The sequence below is a fragment of the Meleagris gallopavo genome, chromosome 1, assembly GCF_905368555.1.
Source record: "Meleagris gallopavo chromosome 1, MGAL_WU_HG_1.1, whole genome shotgun sequence".
Taxonomy (NCBI): Eukaryota; Metazoa; Chordata; class Aves; order Galliformes; family Phasianidae; genus Meleagris; species Meleagris gallopavo.
Genome location: NC_139404.1, coordinates 167,632,674 through 167,643,662, shown reverse-complemented (window position 1 = coordinate 167,643,662; position 10,989 = coordinate 167,632,674). Strand labels below are relative to the sequence as shown.

General features: G+C 42.5%; 1 protein-coding gene across 1 annotated transcript; it reads left to right on the top strand.

Annotated features, from left to right (window-relative positions):
- Nucleotides 1-2,013: 2,013 nt before the first annotated feature.
- Nucleotides 2,014-10,197, top strand: DLEU7 (deleted in lymphocytic leukemia 7). Its single transcript, XM_010728856.3, has 2 exons — nucleotides 2,014-2,499; nucleotides 9,991-10,197. The coding sequence occupies exons 1-2, from the start codon at nucleotides 2,014-2,016 to the stop codon at nucleotides 10,195-10,197; spliced, it is 693 nt and encodes a 230-aa protein (XP_010727158.3).
- The last annotated feature ends 792 nt before the right edge of the window (nucleotides 10,198-10,989 follow it).

Here is a 10,989-nt window from a genome sequence, read left to right as displayed (position 1 = left end):
TGAGGTGTAAACCTTTAGGAAAGAAGCAAAATATCTTTTGAAAACAATACTAATACTAACATAAAACTGCTGGTAGTAGTAATATAATACACTAGCACTAATAATACTAACAAAGAACTTCACTGAAATTATACCGTAGTGTCTTTAAGCACTATGATACTGATTTCATTTAATGCAGTGACACTAGCAAAATGCTCAACATCTTGTTGGTGATTTTTTTTATCTACCTTGCCTTAAATGCAGAATGAAAAAAAAATTGCTTTGACTTTCTAGAAGCTTTTCCCTGAATTTTTAAACAGGAAATTGTTGAAAATTGATGTTTTCTAACAGACAGTGCATATTGATGAGTTTTTTTTGTTGTTGTTGCTGCTTTTTTCACAGAAGAAATTATTCTGGTGGAAATCTTGCTTAATTCTAAATTGCCTTTTCTCTTCTTCAAAAGCCTGAGGAGCTTGAAAACCTGGCTCTTTTTCTATACTGTACCCAAAGCATGTTACTGCTGGAGTCAGCATCATGATCATTGTTTCCCATAGCGGAAGAGCGGATGACAGGAGAGTCTCAGGACAAGCAGTAAACCAGCCATGCAGCAGAAAGGAGAATTTTCCACCTGTTCTTCCCAAGCTGGTGCTCTAATGAGCAATAAATAGACCTCCAAACTGATTTACTTTATCGTTAGCCTTGAGATGGGATTGATCTACTTGATTTTGGAAGAGACAGGAACAGTAAAACCTGGCTCTGAAGAGCAGAAGTGGAGGTGGGAGATTATCCAAAGGGAATTGCTATCAGATACTCTGCTGAGGGATTTAGACAATGTATAGAAGTCCAAAGAGAGTGTGGTCAGATACGTCCCTCCTCATCTCCCTCCAGCAAAGCAAATTAATTTAAATCTATAAAGAATACAAAGCTGTGAGAACGCTACCTAAAATATAACTTGAGAGCAATTGGAAAGTTTAGAAAAAAGTCTTTCAAGGAAAAATAATGAGCAGAATTACAGTAGAAACAGTTGCTATATGGATAAGGCAAAATATTTGACAAGGAAAACATCTCTGAGAAGAAAGCACAAGGGCAGAGCTATTATAGCCTCTACAGCCTTTTCCTTCAGACTTCTTATTTTATAACATATTTCTAAAACGCAACACCCACAACTGTTTTTCTTCATCTATCAAAGCATAAAATTGCCAGTCCTTTGACCTAACTTAAATCAAGGAAGTAGCAATGTTAGGTTTAATTAAAAACAGCAAATATTTGTACAGCTGTCCCTGGTTTCACAGCACAGAAATAGGTTTAGCATCAAATCTTACAGTTTTAAATCCTCTGGGAACCATATACAAAAACATATAGGATCCTTCTGGCCGACTTGCCAAAGCCAGTAATGCCTTTTTTTGGAGTTATTTCAGGTGGGGCTCATTCAGCCTTACCATTTCCAACCCACTGTTTTCCTACTTGAGTTTTTTTTTCCCCCGTGTGCCAAATGCAGCACTGTCAGGCTGACAAGTTTGGATGCATTTGATGCATTTCAGGGTTGTGAGTAATAATAGCAATAAAACCAAGGTAGGCTGAGAAGTTCTGATGGAAATGCTGGCTGGGCATTTCCAGCAGTTGGTGTCACTTGGAGATGCGGGAGTCTCCATCAGCTCCACACTGATGATCCCTAAAGCTGGGAGGGGTTTGGAAGGAAATTATTCCTTGCTCCCCTTTTAAATTACTCGTGGAAGCACGTTGTAAAATCCTTCAGCACCCAGCTTCATAAAGCTGCCCTCACAGGGCTGAGGCTGCACCTTGCATGGGCCAGGCCTGGCAAGGCAGGTCCCACTGAGAACGGTAGAGAGATTTGCACCGCGCCCTGCTCTGCACTCAGATGGGGATGTGCAAACCCCCCCTAAATCTGCCAAAATAAGCCTGGGGCGGGGCAGGGTGAGCGGCCACCCACCACGGGTGAGAGATACAGAGGAGGGAAGGGGCACAACAGGGCTTAAGAGGCTGCAGTCAGGCCTGTGGTGAGAGGGGAGGCTGATGGCTGGTCCAGCTGCTCTGCTCGAGTCCCTCGGGCACCAGGCAGAGGCTCTCCGCACACTGTGGGCACTGTGGGGAGGCAGGGAAGATGGTGCAGCCACCCACCCTCCCTGCATCCCCCCAAAACCTTCCCAGGTCCAAAGTGACGGCACCGGCCAGCATGGCCCAGCCTGGCCCTGCCCAGGAGGCAAAACAAAGGTGGCTAGGCTTGGCTGGGTCTCGGAGCTGGAGAAAGAGGAGAGACAAGCCCCAGGGAAAAGTCCTGAGGAAGAAGAGGAGGGTGGAGGCCTAACTCCCATCAACCTAGGGGAGCCCAGGACACAGCAGCAGTTGCAGCTCAGGTTGAAGAGGCCTGAGACGCTGCGAGAGAAGGCTCTGTGCAGCAAGCTGTCCCGAGTAGTTGATGCAACCACCCGGCTTGTAACAGCAGAGCAGACCTTCCTGCTCCCCCTTGTAAAGCAGCATCCTTTTCCTCTCCACCCAAAAGTAAGTAAGGGACAAAAAACAATAACCTTTTTTGGGCTTTTTGCAGAGGAGCTGCTGACTGTGCTGATAACTGCATGTACTGGGTTTTGCCCTGTGGACTGAAAGTGTTTCATGTCCACTAATTTTCATTTAAACCTATAGCCTGCAGTATGGTTACTAAGCTACTGATGGTTCAGTGTAGTTGCATCATAAGGATTCAGGGGATAAAAAAAATTTTGGTAGAATATAGGTTTGCTTTCGCACTGAGTAGCCTGGAAAGATTACTCAGAGATCTTCCAAAAGTTAGTTTTGTATGCGTAAATTTCCCTAAATGAGTCAAAGAACAACACAAGATGCAGAGATGACCAGTAACCTACAAATGAAATGTGACTGCCCAGCAGAGCCCATGGCATAATAGTACACCATACATCCAGCATATGAGACTTAACAAACGTTTTCCTGAAAAAATCTTCAATTTTCCAATAAATGCAACGATTATGCATTTCTATGCATGATTATTAATCTATAAAGAAAATTAAGAAAAAGTTTAGAAACTAGCTTGGAAGTAGTGGTTTTAGGGGTTGGTTAAGTAGTCTGATAAGTCTAAGTCAGATGACATTGGCATTGCCTCAAAACTTACCTTAGGATGAGTCCTAGGTTTATCACGTAGAACAAGATTGCAGTTCTTAATCAGCCCTTAGTAGTGAAGATGCATACCACAGAAACTCCATTAGTTGGAGTTGGATCTCCATTAGATGAAGGACAGGAAAGCAGCAAAGAATTAGCCACAAATTCTGATATGATGGTTAATTTTTTGTGGGGAAAAAAACAACAACTATGACTTTGGATTTCTCAGTATATTTTGCTGATGAATTTCAGATATTGCAAGATGCTATTTTCACAGGCGCTAGACCAGTGTGCTGGGTCTGACTAGCATTGTGATTGTTCACAGTCTGTGAAGAATCACATCCAAGCTATCTCAAGTCAAGATACAGCTCGCTCATAAATGCAATCACCAAGAGTCAGAAGCAAATTTTGAAGATTTGGATCCAAATTGCCTAGAGGTGGTAGGGGTGATAATGGAAGCTATCCATGAATGTGTTAAAAATCAGCCAAAATTGTTAGATAACACACTTCAAAAATGAGAGTGCAGGGATAGTTTGGACTTCTGTAATACTAATTTTACAGCAAGACTGCTTCATTGCTTGTAATTAAAAAAAAAAAAAAAAGCAATTTATTTTTGTACAAACAAATGTTGGTTTGATGAAATACAGCCATCTCAAGGAAGGTTTTATTTTCTTCCTCTTCTTTCCCAGAACTACCTTAATATTACTTGTGTGAAAGTATGTGTTTAGATACCACTGGGAATATAGTTTACTTTGGATTCTGATTTTCCTATTGCACTTGAAGCTAAGTTAGTTTTTTCTTCACTGAAAACCCATTATCATGACCCATTGAGCTCTGGGACTTTTTCCCCCTTCCCTTTTACAGGAAGGTTACATAAATTCTGTGTTAGGTTTCTATAGACTCTGTGTCATGGATAACTGACCCCTTTAGCTACAAGCAATTTCACTGTTGCAGATTTGATTTTGAAGCAAATTGGATTTCAAGGGATCCATTTATATTATAACCTCTGCATAAATTCACATGAACAAACTCTTATAAATAAGCTCTTGGCCAATCAGTTGGCCAAAATCCCTTCAACATGCCAGCCCTTGGTAATATGTCCTTCCACTCACTGCTTTTGAAGGAACTCTGGTTTTATGGCTCAGAGACAATCACACATAGTCAGCATTTAGTACTTCTAATTTCTTTGTACAGTTAAGTCTTTTTGATCTTTCTTGGCAATCCTGACTCTCTTGTTTCTCATTTATTCCGTGTCCGTTCCTTGGTTTCATTTTAAAGTATTGGTACTGGTTTATCAGCTGAACTGATAAAAAGTTACTCTATACAATGGCACCAAAATAGATATGCAAAGGATTGAAGAAAATTTAGATTCGAGGAATGGAATGACAAAACTTAAGCAGTTCATTGCCTGTAAGTACTCGAAATGCACTCTGCTGAGTTCCACTGTATTTAGATAGTACAGTTCCTCAGCAATTAATACCATGTGTTAATTTCTGATGAAAAGTGACACATTTGCAGGAATTTGGAGTAAGTCTTTTGCTAGTGACTGTAAGCACGTAATCACTGATTTTGTATACAGTAACGCCACAGAGTTTGCTTAGCCAAATGGTGTGTCTGAAGATAGGACAGGCAAGGGGCCCCTTTCCCCTCTCCTCAGGATCCAGTTGGCTGCATCATCCCATTGCCCACCTGGCTGTTTGTTGGCATCAGCACCCACGAGCAAACTCCTAGAGCCTAATGCCTTCACAAAGACGCCCTGTAATAACCACCACATTTTCTCTCTCCCGTAATTACACACTGCCAAGGTGAACAGAACGGCCTTTTTTTAACAGAGTGAGAGATTCTGTATTTTAAGCAGCAATTTGAGTGCATTTGAAAAGGAAAAATAAAAGGTAGAAAACCTTCCCAAAATAGCAGTGTGTGGCTTGCCCTGGCTGTGCTCAGGTGCAGCTATGCATTACTCCAGCTTTTTGATAACATCCTGTCTCCTTTGCTGGAGTTACCGAAGGGTCGTTCAAACGGTACTAAATCAGAAATGTGGAGCAGATTGGACTGGGCCAATCTCAATGGCAGCCAGCAGGGAGTGGAATATAAATCATACTAAGAAGTTGAAATAGCCGTCCCATTTGCAAAACAGTCATGGTATTTTCTTTAAAGGGGAAAAGAAAACACTGTCCCTAAAAGGTGCCAGATTGGCAGGGCAGGATAATAAAAAAAAAAAAACTTCTGACTGTGCAAGCTTCTCCCGCCCATGTGCTGCTGTATTGCTGTTCTGCTGGCTAAAGTAGCATCAGCAGAGGTGCACATTTACCATAGTTCCCTTGCCCTGTATCTTCCAGTGAGGTGAAATAGTGCAGCTGCTGTGAGTCAGACTAGTGGCACTCCATTTGTACAGGGAGCAAGTCACTTCACCAGGGCTTGAGCAGTAGCACAAAGACAAGCAGCAGCACCAGTTGTTTGTTCTCTTTTCCTACTGTATTTAGACACATCTATTTAGACAAAAGAGAAACCACTGCAGGCCAAACAACAGCACAAAATCAGGCATCTCTGACTTTGGCCATGTGAACTGCAGAGATAGCCTGCTTCCCGTGGGACAGCCAGCAAAGGCACAGCACAAGGACAGGGCTCTTCACCCAGGGGATCTGCACGTTTTGTGGAAGGAATATGGAAGGGATGGCTGTTGCTCAGTGACATTTCTATTGGTACTTAACAAGCTTGTTTTCTGGTTGCTGATTTCCTGAAACAAATTGGAGATGGGTTCTTGGTGCCAAAGTGACTGGTTCTTCCCTCTGTGAGAGATCTGAAGACTGATTCATAAATAATGGCTTAGGGGTGACGGAAACGAGATAAATTGCTTTCATTAGAATTCGCATAAAACAGCAGCAGACTTCTCGTTTGCCACCACGGATTGAACAAATGTGCCAGCATGCACGTTTCTCATTTTGCAGCCACTGATATTATGAAGTTGTTCCTGGACCTAATAGCTTTGAGCACTCATTTTTTAAAGTAATTGATATGAAGGCTGATCCTGGAAAAGATTGCTTCACCCTCCATAAAGTTATTTGCAAGCTGTAGGCATTAATACTTGTTTCTGTGGATATTTTTTTTTAAATACTGACAAATGAGCGATCTGAAGTATTTCAAGTGAAGAATTGCCTCCAAGATCTTTCTGGAAGCTCAGAGGAAATATGCTTATGCAGTTCAATTTTATTAATACGATAGTGCTGCACGCCGCATGCATCTGCACCTGCTGTGTTAGAAAGAGTCTTTACAACAGCAAACCGCAGAATGAACTACACTAGGGGATTGTGGGATTATTTTTTCTTCAGAAATAGAAACTTTACGAGAAATTATTAACAACTCCAGCATTTTTTGATGGTACATGGCTTAGGAAAACTCTTCCAACTGCAATAGTTTTAGAAAATGAGAGACGGGTAACGACGGGAGGTGGGGTTCATAGAACCATAGAATTGTTAAGGTTGGGAAAGACCTCTAAGATCATTTAGTCCAACCATCAGCCCATCCCCACCATGCCCACTGACCTCAGTGCCACAGCTACACAGTTCTTAACACATCCAGGGATGGTGACTCCACCACCTCCCTGGGCAGCCTGTGCCACTGCCTCACTGCTCTTTCCGTGAAGAAATGTTTCCTAATATCCAACCTGAACCTTCCCTGGTGCAACTCAAGGCTATCAACTCTTGTCCTATCACTGTTGACTGGGAGAAGAGGCCAACTCCTACCTCGTCACATCCTCTTTTCCGGGTTTTGTGGAGAGCAATAAGATCTCACCTGAGCCTCCTCTTCTCCAGACTACACAATCCCTATTTCCCTATTTCCTCAGCTGCTTCTCATAGAACTTATGCTACAGACCATTCACCCTTCATCAACCCCATGAAGTCTTTATGGCATCTTAGCTGTGTATGAACAGCTCGAGCTGCTTTCCCTTTAGAGTCATCAGAGAGAAGGAGGCAATTCCATTTTCAGTTCATCCTAAAATGGGCATCTAAGCTGGGTCTGGTAAACTGCTCCTATTCTCCCCACTGACCATACGAAGAGCCTCCAGGAGGAAGCTGTCCTTGACTTTCACATCACTTTCAAAATGAGCATTTTATTCCTCCAGAGGTTGACCTACGCTGAGATATTATTCTAGAAAAATATAAAATAGGTCAGTGGGGGTGGAGGCACTGAGTTACCAGGATTGGGCATCAGGAGCTCTGGCACTCCCACCCCAACTCCCAAATTTTGGTCTGCTGACCATGGGGAGCATCCAGCACCTGGACCAGGGCAGCACCACTGCCACTCTGCCCTCAGTGGAAATTTTGTCTACAAGGGCGCACGGAGATTAAGGAAAAAATGTTGAGGGTTGGCAGTGGGCCAGAGTCAAAAATTGGAGCGTGCAAAAGAAAAAGGCAGCTGTCTGTTAGAGCCAGCTGTAGGAATATGTTTGATGGGTCAGGTCGGCATTTCAGAGCAAAATAAAAGATGGAAGCAAGCAGTTTGTATCTTCTCTAAAGGAGCCTTTATATAGAAGTGGCTCTTCATACACTTGAAGCAAGTTTGTGGATAGTATCAATTTTACATTAAGGTTCAAAAATAAAAGCTGGGCCATCAGAAACATCCTGAAACTTCAGCCTACTACTGAGTGACAACTGCATGAAACAGACTCAGAGCAGTGGAAAATTTTAAGCCATAAATTAGAGAGCCTTGAAACTAGTAGGCCATGGTGTTTTTATTCTGGGGGAGGTTCTTTATTAACTCATCTGTCTAAACATATGGATCTTGACAAATGAAAACTGCAGGGAGGATCTGCTCCTGTCCTGCAATTGAAAACACTTCAAATCACTGCAGATATTCTTGTTAGCATCTCTTAAATGGCAAAATACCACATGAACTGCTGCTCGCTATCAGTTCAGCTCACAAGGGCCCTGCTTCCTGAAGTTAAAACGGAAAGAATTTTTGGTCTGAAACTTTTGCTCCAGTTAGTTATGATCTACTTCTATTGAAAGGAGAGATAAGTCAAGTTTTTATTCCCTGTCATGTATCCTAAAGCTCCCATGTGCTGGACACCTGCGAAAGCGAGCAAAGCGAGCTTGTTTACTTAGCGCAATTTATTTGACCTCTTAATATATTTGAGTAAGGATTTTATACCTAAGGCAACTTTACAGAACAGATTTGAAAGGTGACCTTCAAAGGAAACATCAAAATCTTTCTGAAAAAGGAAACTTTGGAAATATATGTGAAAAAGGCTGCTTTTCAGCTAACCTCCTGACTCAGGACTCCCTGGATTTCAGCACGGGGCGTGCCAGAGCGATGAGTTCACCTTGCTCACAGCAGACCCACAACTGCTATAGTACAATACCTAAGGGCCCAAGAATGGTATCAGATGGCTAGTTCAGAAATTTCCACACTGAATGCCTTCTGCTTGCTGGCTGGAGTAACCATGCAGCACTGTTTTCGATGTTAACCCGTATTTCAATTCTTCAACTGCAAATCCTTTTTGCTGTTACCATTATGAAGCTGGGATTGTCCGGGTGACAGGGAGTTTTAAAAACTGATTTCTTTGTTTCTTTTAATAACAAAGGCAAAACCCACAATAAGTCTAAACCTGCATGCTTTTAAGAATAACTCTGAAACTCAATTTCCTCTCAGCTAAAAGCACAGGCTGCCACTAACTAGAAGAGTAAATACATCAAGTGTAGGAGGTAAGAGGTGCCAAAATCTGGTGTGTGACATAAGCTATGGGAGAAGGCTCCTCTGTTTATCTAGATGAGTTCATTGTGTGGGGGACTTTGGGAAGGCAGAGGCTCTGACTGAGACCACATGTGTACATCCATTTTAGGCTGGCAGAGGCTGATCCTACTGCCTGAAGATGTTTTGTCCTCTTCACATCCAAATGTGCATTCCCACTGTTGAGGTACTCCTCTCTTCATGCTGACATGAGCAAACCAGGTTGGGGAACTATTGTGAGTTAAAACTCTGCTTCTACAACCTGCTCCTATCACCTTCTTAGGCAGAGGTAGGAGCAGATGGGGGTGGAGAGGGATGTGCTTCTTTTAGTAGATGTGCTCACAAGCTACACTGGCCCAGCTCAGTGGCAGGCAAAAACTTTCCAACTATGCCCATTCATCTCTGATTTAGAGTGAGATGGTCTAGCACTGGTTGTCCCTGCAAGACAACGTCCCACAGCCAGCAGCACAACTGATCTTGCAGGGGAAACCAGCAGGCAGAACGTTCTATGAGTTGCAGTTTGTGAGGTTGCCTGGAATGGGTTAAGAAATGCATTTGCCCCAGCAGTGCTGTCGTTATCAAAGCACTTCTTAGCTCCAGATCTTGCTGCATCAGAGGGACTGGGAAGTCTTCATGCTTCATCATGGTGCACAACTAGCAGAGCTGTCAGAGTATCCTGCCTCACTAGCAATCCCAGTCACCTCACAGATGAAGGACAGCACACAGAAGTGGTGTTTCAGAGGACTGCTGTCACACTGTGCCCTTGGGAGCCATTGGGAGCTCTCAGGAGATTTCTGGATATAACATTTTCCTGAGGTCCTACCCTTGCCTGTCAGTGTAGGGGAATTTGAATTGCTGAGAACAGCTACTAAAGCTCTGTCTGATAGAAACAGAACTAAAAAACATAATCACTGATGCCTGGGGAAGAGATATGACCCTTAAAAGTGAATAGGTGAAACAGCTACCCAAGGATTTCTGCCAAGTGAGTTTGCAGCAGCATTTAGTAGTTACACTACATGTGTCTCAAAACTAAAGATGTTTCACACTAAATCAGAGATGAACGTGCATAGTTAGGAAGTTTCTGTCAAGAAAATCTGCCTGGAAAACTCAGGGGAGCATTATTTTTCACCCACTTCTTTTTGCTTTTATTTTTAGGATAGCATTGAGTTTAGAAACATCTGTAGTCACATGGCTTTACAAAGAGAGGGACAGCAATTTGAGAAAGACTTGCATGAAGCACACCAGTGTCTGAAGATGATCATCGAGAAGCATATCTGTTCACTGGCAGTTTTCCCCTCAGAATCCTATATCCCAGTCCGGTCTGCTCTGAGACAAATCCTGCAAAATCTCCTGGCAATGTGAAACAGCAGACTGGCCAAGGAACGAGTATTGTGCATGAGCTGTAATGGTTCTGTAAAAATCACAGATAACTTGAAAGGTGGATCCTGGAGATGTTACTGTAGCAAGAGTTCCCACTGACTTTACATTAGTGGAGACTTCCCAATGGAGATGATATTGCTGTAAAGTATTGAACAACCTTCCCATATCAAACTCATACCAAAGTCATATAAATGGGAGCTGGGAACATCTCCAGAAGTTCCTCTGGAGGAACAGGAACAGATTCTTAAATAATAAGGTTTCAAAATGAAGACAGAATGATAGAGGCTGATACAACAACCATCAGAAATCTTTATATTTTCATCACATCTCAGGAAAATAAGTTTGCAAGTAATTCTTTATGGAGTGAACGCTTGATAGAGACAGAGAAAATATAGTGCATAAGCATGGACCACTTCAAGAGGAGGTATACAGCCTGATTACACTGCAAATAAAGACAGCCTGCTAAATCTTTATTACATTTTACCACAGTCAGCCAACAAATCAATGGAAAGGTGAAGGTGCGATATCTTCCACTGAGTAAAGAAAAAGAGAAGAAAAAATATGTGAGACCTGTGGGATCAATTGCTTTAAAGCAATAAAAGGCCTTGGTAGATGATCCAGTGGAGGTGAATGGAAAGCAAAGCAAAAGAGGCATTAACACAGTGAAGCAAAGGTATTTATAAACTGAGGTGAAACATTTGTGAAGATTGCTTTGCAGAGCTTTCTCAGCCTCTATGACTGCGTAGCAGACAGCATAAAATTCTGCTCTCCTAC